This window comes from Pituophis catenifer, unplaced genomic scaffold, assembly GCF_029215685.1.
Source record: "Pituophis catenifer annectens isolate HBS135680 unplaced genomic scaffold, rPitCat1.0.hap2 SCAF_1, whole genome shotgun sequence".
NCBI classification, from domain to species: domain Eukaryota; kingdom Metazoa; phylum Chordata; class Lepidosauria; order Squamata; family Colubridae; genus Pituophis; species Pituophis catenifer.
In genome coordinates, this window is record NW_027256881.1 from 71,729,744 (window position 1) to 71,742,205 (window position 12,462).

At 38.4% G+C, this 12,462-nt stretch overlaps 1 protein-coding gene across 1 annotated transcript in view; it reads left to right on the forward strand.

Moving 5' to 3' along the window:
- The first annotated feature begins 400 nt into the window (after nucleotides 1-400).
- Nucleotides 401-12,462, forward strand: part of COG2 (component of oligomeric golgi complex 2) — a 30,626-nt gene continuing 18,564 nt past the window's right edge. The window contains exons 1-3 of the mRNA XM_070950995.1: nucleotides 401-503; nucleotides 7,562-7,723; nucleotides 9,869-9,934. Coding sequence (XP_070807096.1) covers nucleotides 447-503; nucleotides 7,562-7,723; nucleotides 9,869-9,934 — 285 coding nt within the window. The 5' untranslated portion in view covers nucleotides 401-446. The remainder of the gene's footprint in view (nucleotides 504-7,561; nucleotides 7,724-9,868; nucleotides 9,935-12,462) is intronic.

The window sequence follows — 12,462 nt, forward strand, 5'->3', positions numbered from 1 at the left end:
TGTGTCCAATCACACTTAGCCAATAAAGAATTGTAGTAATTCAAGAATTCGTCAGAGAAAGGCTCCTAGGTACACATGCAGGGACTCCACGGGATCATCCAAGCGGAAAGCGGGTTTCCTCTCTTTCCCAAGCGCCTGCATGTACAGAAGCAAAGCTTTCCAAGTTGGCCACTCTCGGAGTTGCACGGCGGGCCGAAGTTCTCCCTCAGCGTAGAGAAAAGCCGCCTTGGCGTCGGATCCCTGGGTACTTCAGGCGGCTGCTTCGTTTCTTCCGTGGCTGCAGAGAGTCCGGGAACCTCTAGGGGCCGCCCTTGAGCACCCGAGAAAGGCAGCCCGGAAGTCGTCAGGCGGAAGTGCCTCGTTTGTCAGTCCCCCCCCCCCCCCCCAGCCGTCCGTCCCCCAGGAGGAGGCGGGTTTCGGGGACGTGGCTGCTGCGGTCGGGCGCGATGAATCTGCCGCGGGGACCCGACAACCTGTGCTTCGATAAGGATGAATTTATGAAGGTGAGGCGGGCGGGAGGATTCGGGACACGGAGGAGGGCTGGGCCGAAGCCCCGGCGCTGGGCTGGGGAGGCAGCTGGAGGGCAACGGAGGCCGAGTCTCTCTCGGGGCTCCCGTCCAGGCGGGCACCTGCCTTCACCCGGAGCTCCTCCAAAGGCAGAGGCGGGAGCGGCTCCCCTTGCTCCTTCAAGGCCAGAGAAGCCGCGCTCTTTATTTGGGTTTTGTGGGTGTGTCGGAGAGCTCCGCACTCGGTCGAGGGAAAAACCTGCGCTCCCGGTGGGTTGTGCTTTCAAAGGCGGCGACGTTTTCCCTCCAGGGATTTTGTCTGGTGGGGGGAAGCAGCCCCGACTTGGATCTCAAAAGTTTAAGCAAGAGTCCAAATTGGTTTAATATTTTTGTGGGAGAAATGCTCAAGGAATACCCGGACTGGGTTGAGGAATCAAAAACAATCCAGGAGGCAGGAGGAGTAAAACCACTTTTATATTGTCAAAAAATATCCACGAAGTGCTCGGGAGACTCCAAAGAGACTCTTATTTTTTATGAAACCCATGTAAATTGGCTTGTTAATGTGTTGTAGTCTTATGTATGATTTGATGTGTGTGTGTTTGTGTGTATGCTTGACACAGGCAAGGGTGGCATGTTATTGTTTATCTGGTTTATATGTCTGATTACAAGTAACCCTCAACACAATTGAGGCCAACATTTTTTAAAAAGTTTTTTATTAGTAATTAGTAAAATAGTAAAAATTAAAAACATTGGACATAGATATGACATCACTGGTCTCAAGGATCTTATTGATTGATTGATTGATTGATTGGTTCGATTTATATGCCGCCCTTCTCCGGAGACTCAGGGCGGCTTACAGTGCATTAAGCAATAGCCTTCATACTTTTGTATATACCTGCTTAGTAGGGCTTTCGGCCCCCCCATAAGCGGTGTTCTTTTTTATACAAAGCTTATTGCCCCCACAGTCTGTGTCCTCATTTTACCTACCTTGAAAGGATGGAAGGCTGAGTCAACCTTGAGCCTGGTGAGATTTGAACTTGCAGTAATTGCAGGCAGCTGGTGCTACTTAACAGCACTTTAGTCTGCTGCGCCACCAAGGCTCTTAAAGTGGTGGATCTTCCAACACTTTAAGTTAATACATAATATACCAATGATGATATAATATGTTCCTTACACCTTATACATTATTTAAACATAGTATAATATTAATCATTTATACCTTATTCCTATACAATTATACATATCTATACCTACATATACCTTATTCCTATACAATTATACATATTTATCTATAATAATGTATATAATTCTAGTCTAACACTACACATTTGTCTCGGCTATCCTTTTATCTAACCATAAAATCTGGACAAAATTCTATGAATGGTTAGATAAAAAGAGAATTGAGCCCTGTTCTGTTGCTAAGCAAGACATTAAATGAGTTTCGTCCCATTTTACGAGTTTTCTTGCCACCGTTGTTAAGTGAATCACTGCCATTGATAAGTTGGCAAGACTGTTGTTAAGTGAAGTGGTCTTCTCCATTGATTTTGCTGGTCAAAAGGTCGCAAAAGGTGGCCCCCATGACCTTGGGACAGAGCAATGGTCATAAGTATGAAGCATCTGAATTTTGATCACATGATCATGGAGATGCTATAAAGGCCGTAAGTATGAAAAATGGTCATAAGTCACTTTTTTTAGTGCCATTGCAACTTTGAACAGTCCCTAAATGAAATGTTGTAAGTCGAGTTCTGCCTGTATTTCATCTAGGAGAGCTGGGTAGTTCACAACTGATTAAAAACAACCCAGTGACAGATGGTCCTTGCTACTAACCATTTAATAAAGTTTCAGCAGCACTGAATAAATAGACATACAACTGCTTCTCAAAAGTTGCAGCTGTCACAGTGTCCCTATAGTTGCATGATTACAGTTCAAGCATTTGGCAACTGGAGCATGTCCACAATGGATGCAACTCCTGTGGTCACATGATCACCACTTGCAAAATTTTCTGCTGGCTTCCCACAAGCAAAGTCAGTGGGAAATTGGCAGGAAGTTGCAAGTCGTGGTCACGGAATGTCATGCATAATGACTCCAGCTAAAACTGCCGTCGTAAGCCAGACATGGTCATAGAATTTTTCACTTTATGAATATGTTGCTTAGTGATAATTACGAGTCCCAATTGCAGTCAGTAAGTGAGGACCACCTGTAAAAACTAATTAAATATACAAGCAGAAAACTAGTGGTCAGTTTGAAATAAAAATACGGGTAGTCCTCAACTTACAAAACCTCATTTAGTGACTGTTCAAAGTTACAGTGGCACTCAAAAAAATGACTTACAACCGTTTTTCACACTTATGACCATTGCAGCATCCCCATGGTCACATGATTAAAATTCAAATGCTTGGCAACTGACTCATATTGCAATGTCCCAGGGTCCCCTTTTGTATCCTGACAAGCAAAGTCAGTGAGGAAGCCAGATTCACTTAACAATTGCGTCATTAACTAAACAATGGCAGTGATTCACTTAACTGTGATAGGTCATAAAATGGGGCAAAATTCACTTAACAAATGTCTCAGCAACAGAGATTTTGGGTTCAATTGTGGCTGTAAATTGAGGACTACCTGTAACCATGATCATCAACAGAATCCATCCTTGTGTCAGCTCAATACAGCCATTGTATTGTAAAAGCTCTCCACTATTGCCAGGCCATCATAAAACTTCATAAAAGTTTTTTTGTGTAAAATTCCTACAGATATCTGATTAATCAATCATATTATTGGCGATCGTTATTTATATCTTGGTTATTTCTTGTAAGCTTCACAAAATTGTATTGAGTTGGGCAGGAATATAAATTCTTTAAATGTTTAAAAATTAACTACTGTGATATAGAATAGTAGATTAAAATATATATATTCTGCCTGCATTCCAGAAGGTTAAGATGGCATATGTATAAATTCTTGTCTCTCCTACCACATATCCCTTTTTTTCCCCCTGTGAGGTAAATCATGTTAAGAGATAGTAATCGGTCCAAAGTTATCCAGTTCATTTAATTAATAATTCTAACTATTAGATCACAATAGCTTTAAGAGTGAGTAGAGTTTTGGTCTGACTCAACATAAGAATATTCCTTAAACTAGATTCTTGCATCAGGTTATTTTTATATAGAATGTATGGTCCTATAGAAAAAATTATATACATTGGGATAAAACATCCAATAGCTATCTCTTGGCTCCCAAGATTTTTTGACTCCCAGTTATTTAAGAATAAGGGCAAGAAATTTCTTCTTTTCCACATAACCATTACTGAAGTGAAAAAAGATAGAGCTGGGGTTTTTTGCATGCAAAAGGATACAATTGCAACTCCATTTCAGTGTTCAAATTGTTGAGCAAAAAAACTAAGAGTGCCTTTAGCATCCATCTTTAGCAGATGGATGTCATAAGCTCACAAAACTCACAAAAAAGCTCACAAACCTTTGGCCTAAGTAAAATAACCTCAGGTGGCAAGAAGTGTTATCTAAAAACACAGAGTTCCATGAATATATCAGTGTATCACAAATTGATTTTAAATATACTGAGTTTAAGTCAATAATATGATACAAGATGTTCTTGATTACAAAATTTCTCTTGCCCAAGTAAAATGTTGATTGCCATGTGATTTATCACAGCCCAGCACATTGTATATTCAATTTCGGGGAGCCCGGGGGGAGTCTCAAGAGAAAAAATTGTTAAGCTATTTTGTGGGAAGTTGCTCTAATGACAAAGCTTAGTAATGATTTAAGAATAATGGAGAAGATGATTATATGAATTAATCATTTGGTTCTATTTATGTAACTTAAGTTCTTAATATGGTAGTAAAGAAAAATGTAGGAAAGATACCATGGCAGATTTTAGATTATTTCCAATTCCTTTAGATGCCCTTCTTTATACTCATTTTATAGAGGATCTGTATAGAGGATTTTGCAAAGATCTCTTATATCTCCTATATGATGAATGTTGTCTAGTTTTACTTATCAAGTTCACATTTCAACTTAGTTTCTGATTGTAATACTATTGTAATGTAAAATGATGCTAGATATTGTGTAGTCGCTTGTCAAATTCACTAGGAATACAGTGTAAAAGTTAAACACACCCAACAAATTCTGCAATTATGTAGTTATATTGGTGTCTATTTAATTCTTTATTCACATTATTGAATTCTTTGTTGGTGTAGTCTGTTAACATAGAACAGTATTTTACCACTTGATTATAATTTATTTAGTAGTTCTTTATAGATTTTAGTTCTATAGGGATTTTATAATTCTATGTTACAGATTTGTCCCCTTCAAAAAAAAAATATACTACTTATGATTCTTCCAAGAGAATCCTTGCTCTAAACCATATTAAATTGACTATTTAATATTTTCATTTCTTTAAGCAAAAGGAAGAAAAGACATGGTTACATTATAGACTTGGTGGATTATCATGAAAACATTTTAACTCTGTCACTGGATTGAATTCCATAATGTTGATGAATCTTTGAGGGACGCCATGATAGTTTGAATAAGATTATTCAAATAGTCGCCCAGAGTTATCCTGTGTTAAGATGGGCGGCCAATAAATTCAATAAATAAATATCGTGTGTACATATGGAGAAAATGGAAGACAAATTGAACTTGAAATTATATCAGTGCCTAGCTATTCAAATATTTGGTTCACTAGTTATTACATACAACTCTGTATCCTTCTCTTAATCATTGGAATGCTTGCTTGTTGTATAGGGTGGTGTGAGAGCTCAGTGATTAAGATGCTGAGTTTGTCAGGTGAAAAGCCGACAGCCTAGGTTTGAGACCTGAGCATCGTGCGACAGAGTGAGCGACTGTCTTTGCCTAGCTCCTATCCACCTATCAATTCGAAAGCATGCAAACGCAAGTAGATAAATACTTGCCACTTTGGTGGGGAGAAAACAGCACTCTGCCATGTCATGCTGACCTGACTGTGGAAATGTCTTTGGACAGCTCTGGCTCATGGCCTCGAAATAGAGATGACCGCTTCCCCTGATAGTCAGTAACGACTAGCAAAATAAAATCTGCAGGGAGCCCTTTCCTTTCCTAATTAACTGTACTTGTATCTGATCCTGAGATCTTGGAATATATGCATCCCAGGTAGAATGATGCAGAATTTGTTACAAATGCATTTGGCTTGAAAAGAATAGTAAAGACATAAGTAGATGTTGTATTAGACCTAAATTCAATACTTATTTAAATTTATTTAAAACATTTATATACCCATTTTATAGCCAAGTCTGGGAGGCTCCCAATCAAAATTTAAAGCAACATACAAAAGCATATTAGATCTATAAGAGTTGACATATGAAAAACAATAAATACTTCCGAATAGTCAAACTTCTGGTGTGTGCAGTCATCTTATTCCAATGCTTGGGGGGAAAGCCAGTTGTTCAAAGCTTTATGGAAGGCTAGGAGGATAAAGACCTGCCAAAGTTCAGGGGCCAGAACATTCCACAGAGCAGAAAAGGTGTACTTCCTAGCTCCCGTCAATTGGAAATATTTAGAAGAGACAAGGAGTGGGCCCATCCTAGGTGACCTGGTAGGAATGGATAGAAGTCCCTAGAGGAAGGCAGTCCTGCAGATAAACTGGCCTTGTGCCATATAGGTGTAGGACCAGGATGAGCCGAGAGAGGGGTCAAACACAGCAGCATCAGCCTCGGGTCCCTTCGCTCCCACAAAGGATCTAAGTCCACCTTAATTTCCACTGATTCTTACCTACCAGCAATTTGTTTTGACCATTAGTAGTTCAGATTCTGGGAGTGAGCTTAAGCTTGTAATAAACCTTTATGTTCATTTGAACTGCCTGGATTCCTTGATTTCCTGCGCTTGACAATAATAGGTCTTTAAAGATGATGACCACCACCTTGAATTGCACCTGGAAAGGAATTGGAATGTATTCTAAGAGTGACTAAATAGATGCCTGTGTGAAGGCCAAATGGGCGATATTCTTGATATTCAGAATCAACCTCGATAGTTTTCTTTGAAGACTGCCCAGATTGGTGGTCATCATTATATATTGTGGTATTGAATTCTCTAGTTTGGAAAGCAAGAAAGACAATACTACCATGTTTCCCCGAAAATAAGTCCCTGTCTTATATTTTTTTCCAACCCTGAAATAAGCGCTCAGCCTTATTGCCATGCGCTCACAACCCCGATTGGGCTTATTATCAGGGGATGTCTTATTTTGGGGAAAACGGTAACACCTAAAATCTCCCTATCATTTAGCTCCACTTGTTGATTTTAGATTTTATTTTTTCCAATCAAGCCAAATTTTATATCCCCAGGCAAGACCAACAACAATGGTTACACAACATGGATATACTTAGTGTTGAAGTCCTTGCTATACCCGCAGAAAGGTTAAGAGCGTACACTGATCTCTGAATACAGAGCCCCTCCATTGCTTCCTTAGAATGAGGATCAAATGCCTCCCTACACTCTTCCCAAATTGTCATATGTAATTTTTTCTCTTATTAAAACGAACCCCAAACAACCTAGAATAAACTCAAAACAAAAGTTTATTTATGGCTCCACCCTGTTCTTCAGCAGGACAACTTTGAAAAGGGCATCAAGATTATCAGTTCATTATCTCTTCAGGAAGTTTCATAAGCATATCAGTTAAACTATCACTTGGTGGGATGCAGAAAGCAGATCATCTCTTTCATAATGCCTGCCCTCTGCAGGATGATTCCCTCAAAGTTTGTATAGCTCTCACCTTAAAACCTGCTTCTTTCCCCACGATTTGAGTCGAGTCAGTAACGGACCCTTTGTGTTATGCTTTTGTTTCTAAATAATCAATTGTTTTCCCATTCTTTCTCATTTCATGATATATAGATATAATAGATGTAGATATAGATATAGATAGCTCTATAATGCAAACTACCCAGTGTCAAAGCAGATTGGGGTGACCTATATATTTCATAAATAAATAAATATTGCTTTTTTAAAAAATAAAGAATTAGTTTGTATGATAGATCATTTCTCAATAATTATGCTTTTTTATTCTTTACTCTTTCGCAGCCAGACTTTGATGTTGATCACTTTGTCTCTGAGTGCAGAAAACGTGTTCAGCTGGAAGAACTTCGTGATGATCTTGAATTATACTACAAGCTTCTTAAAACTGCCATGATTGAATTAATAAACAAGGATTATGCAGACTTTGTTAATCTCTCTACCAACCTGGTAAATTGATAGACTGCCTTATGTGTGTTTAGTGCACAGTTATAGCATTTATATTATATATTCCCCAAGCAGCTAAGATTAAATATGCCATAGAAAGAAATGCCACTGCAAAAAAAAATTATTTATGATGGAGTCCAATTTAAATCAACAGTAGTTAAGTTAGTTATGTGACTGGTTATGCTATTAGTTTCAATATGACTTTAAGAGTTTCTGGTCTAGTTCCAAGCTATTTAACAGGCTGCCTGCAGTCTGATAATGTACCCTGTTGAGAAGAGAGCATGCTGTACATAGTAGATGCACATTTTAGCACGTACGCTCTCCAGAGCAGGCAATTTGATTGTGACCTAAATAAAGAATAATTTGCTGATTTGCTACCAAGATGCATATTTATTTATTTATAAAATGTATTGGCTGCCCATTTTACTACAGGGTATTTTGTCTGTTTTTTTTTTCTGTCAGTAAGTATTTCATTTCAAAAGTTAAGCACTGAAAAATTTGTACCATACATAAATTAAATATGCAAATGCCATGATACCATAGGAAATATCTACCAGTAGAAAATCAAATATGTATAATAAAGCCAAAATGTCGCAAAAGTATTAAAAAATAAGTGATTAAGAAATACAAACTCCCCAAGGATGGAAGCATTCTCAGCCACAATGACATCAAAATGACCAAAAAAAAAAATGTGGTGTGATACAGTGGTGGGTTTCAAATTTTTTTACTACCGGTTCTGTGGGCGTGGCTTGATGGGTGTGGTGGGGAAGGATACTGTAAAATCTCCATTCCCTCCCGATCAGCTGGGACTTGGGAGGCAGAGAATAGATGGGGGTGGGGCCAGTCAGAGTTTTTACTACCGGTTCTCCGAACTACTCAAAATTTCCGCTACCGGAAATTCAGCAATCCAGTGGAAAGACATCACAGAAGATATTATATGGATTATAAGTTTAAAGTCATTGATTTTGTTTATATAAGGGAATATTTTTTTAGTAGGATGGGCAGAAGAATAAAGATATTAAGAATTGTTGTGCATGGTAATCTTGTAGGAAAGTGGGTGGAGACAGGCTAGTGTATTGATTGTATAGATTAAAAAAAGGGATGCTTAAGAGACATATATGGGAGTGGAGGAAATGGATAGAGTAGAATAAATGTAAAACTAGAATTCATGGGGAAGGCTGCTTTGAAATGTTATATTAATATACGCAAAAGATTAAATGTTAAAGTAGGATTTATTATATAGTTTTAAAGTGGAAGGTTGTTTTGAAATGTTATATTAATATATAGACATAAGTATGGGGAAGGGGGGGGAAAAAGGGCAGACTATCGATAAATTGGGAGTTATAATAATATTACTGTGTTAAATCAGAAGTTATCATATAGTGTTATAATGGAATGTTATTTTGAAGTGTTTGGTAAGAGGGGGAAGTAATAATAATAATATCACTAGAAGTAAGGGTCAGTATTTGGAGGGGGGAGTAAGGGGATGGTAAAATATTATATAATCTGTTATGTATTAGGTTTTTATTTTGAAGAAGTCACAGGGGGGATGGGGTGGTGAGGGAGGGTTAGGGAGGAGGGGGGGAAAAAAGGGGGAAAAATTTGTAATTGAAAACTTTTTCAATAAATAAAAAAAAAAAAATTCCGCTACCGGTTCTCCAAAATTGGTCAGAACCTGCTGAAACCCACCTCTGGTGTGATATCAAAATACAAACTCTACCCTTTTATATTGTATGTAAGTAGTTTACATGACTTGGCAACACATGTGTTTTATCTCTTGACTCCCCCCCCCCCCCCCAATCATCCTTCTATGAAAACTGGTTATGTAATAAAGCTAGTGCTGGTGTTAGGACTAAAATGGACAATCCCTAGAAATATTGTATAAAGAAGAAAAGTGGACTTTAGATACATTTTTAAACATTTGTTCTCAGTAGAAATTGAATACAGAATCAGTATTACATGCCCAATGTTTATGCTTAGTTTTAACATTAAAAAATTAAATTTAGAAAACAGTAAAACACCAATAACGGTAGAAAATATCAGTAAAGAAGTGAGACAAAAAAGAAGAAATACATACCTAAAAAAATACCTTTGATTTTTTTTTTTTAACTGTTCATTGATAGTAATATGTTTTGGGAATTTCTTTAGGTTGGCATGGACAAAGCCCTTAATCAGCTTTCAGTGCCTTTGGGACAGTTGCGAGAAGAAGTTATGGTATGTTCTGACATATTTTCTCATGTATAGGCCATAGCTGCCTCATGGATATTTCGTAATCTTGTAAATAAAGCTTTATGGACAATTTTTTTTGGGGGGGGGGGGAAATATCTATTTGGAGCAAAAGGTTAAATATTTTAAGAACATCTCTGGATGGTGAGAAAAACCCTGAAAATAATAGAACAGCGTTTAATTATAGTTATTATGTATTTATCTATTTATATCCCACCTTTATTATTTTTATAAATAATGTTAGGTGATCAACTATTTATTTGTCTGTTTATTTATATAATAATAATAATAATAATAATAATAATAATAATAATAATAATAATAATAATAATAATAATAATAATAATAATTTTATTTATATACCGCCCTCCTCCCGAAGGACTCGGGGCGGTGTACAGCCAAAATTAAAACATAAATATACAATATCATAGTTAAAATTAATTAAAATCATTAAATAGTTTTGGCCGAATTTTAAAACCCAAAGTTAGAACCCAATTTAAAATCATTCAATTAGACAGCCCCACCTGTCGGAACAGTAGGGTCTTGAGGGCACAGTGAAAGACCCAGGGATCAGAGATGTTACGAATATCCGGGGGCAATTCATTCCAAAGGGCAGGGGCTCTGACAGAGAAGGCTCTCCTGGGTGTCGCCAGCTGGCATAACTTGGCCGATGGCACCCTGAGGAGTCCCTCTCTGTGGGAGCGAACTGGTCGGTAGGAGGCTGTTGATGGCAGAAGGCGGTCCCGTAGATATCCTGGTCCTATGCCATGGAGCGCTTTAAAGGTGGTAACCAACACCTTGAATTGCACTCAGAAGACCACTGGGAGCCAGTGCAGCTCGCGCAGGAGAGGTGTTACATGGGCGTAACGAGGTGCGCCCATAACCACCCGCGCGGCCGCATTCTGGACCAGTTGGAGCCGAGTGCTCTTCAAGGGGAGCCCCATGTAGAGAGCATTACAGTAGTCCAGATGGGAGGTGACAAGGGCATGAGTGACTGTGTGCAAGGCATCCCGGTCCAGAAAGGGATGCAACTGGCGGATCAGGTGAACCTGATAAAAAGCCCCCCTGGCTACGGCCATCATGTGCTCTTCTAAAGACAGCCGTGAGTCCAGGAGGACGCCCAGATTGCGAGCCCTCTCTGTGGGGGGCAGAGATTCACCCCCAATAGTCAGCGATGGCATCAGCTGACTATACTGGAACACCGGAAGCCACAGCCACTCAGTCTTGGAAGGGTTGAGCTTGAGCCTATTTATATGCCACCTGTCTTACATGCCACCTGTCTTACTTTGCAAAGTGACTCTGGGTGGCTTACAATTAAAATCATAATAGTTGTTGTGATTCAAACCATAATAATCAACATAGCTAATACTCCTTCCTTTTTCTGTTTTCCCCACCACCTTTCCTGTGAGGTGACTGACTGGCCCAAAGTCACTGAACCAGCATTTATCTGTAATCCAGGACTAGAATTTATGATATAATGGTATCTTGCCAGGGCCAGGAGACCAACCAGCTATTATTCATTAAAAGCTAAATTTTCCAAAGTTATGTATCTGATTAAATACTTTTTTTCTCGAAGAATAGACAATTGGATTTGTAAATCAATACTTAATTCAAGACATATTAAACACACATCTACTCATAATACTTTTGTGGATGTCTGCATGGTATTATATTTCATTAGCACGTAGGTCTGTTCAAATTATCTTTTTCTGCTGAGCTGAAATTTAAAAGTGCCTAAATCAAACTTTGTCTTACATTGAATAAGAAGAGCAAATAATCAGTTCTTTGGGATGTTATGGTAGGCATACTATATATGATGAGATTTTTCCCCCAAGTTAAAATAACTGGATTGAGAGCTCAGCAAATGATTTCTAATACCTGAGACTTACTTTGTATTTTTTTAATTAAGCAATTTTAACTATAGTCCCACACATTGTATTTTTGTTGAACACCTGTTTACTCCAGGAGAAAGGCTAAAAAAAAACCAACTGAATTTTCTCTATCTTTTCTAAAAAGACTTAATTTGTGATCTACTAAACTCCCAGACTTTGTTACAAGAACTGTAGCTAAGCCAGGCACCTCCTATCTTGTACGTATGCATTTTGTTTTTCCTGGCTATGTGCAGAATTTTACATATCCTGACACTGAACAACATTTTGTTGAATAGGGTCCAATGTTCACATTTATCAAGATTCTTGATATAATACATCATAAATCAGCATGCTCATAAAATCAGACATCATAATCAGCATGCTCATAAAATATTCAGAAGACACAAAGCTTGGGGGAATTGCTAATATCACCGAAAATCAGGCTGATTCTTGGTGGTATTAGCAATCCCCCCAAGCTTTATGTCATCTGGGTATTTTATGAGCATGCCTTCTATTCCCTCATCTAAGTCATTTATGAAGATATCGAACAGTATTGAGTCCCAGACAGAACCTGAGCTACTTTGCTTCATATCTCCTTCCATGTGGACACTAAGGATCATGTGTTGGTTACTGTTGTTCAGCCAG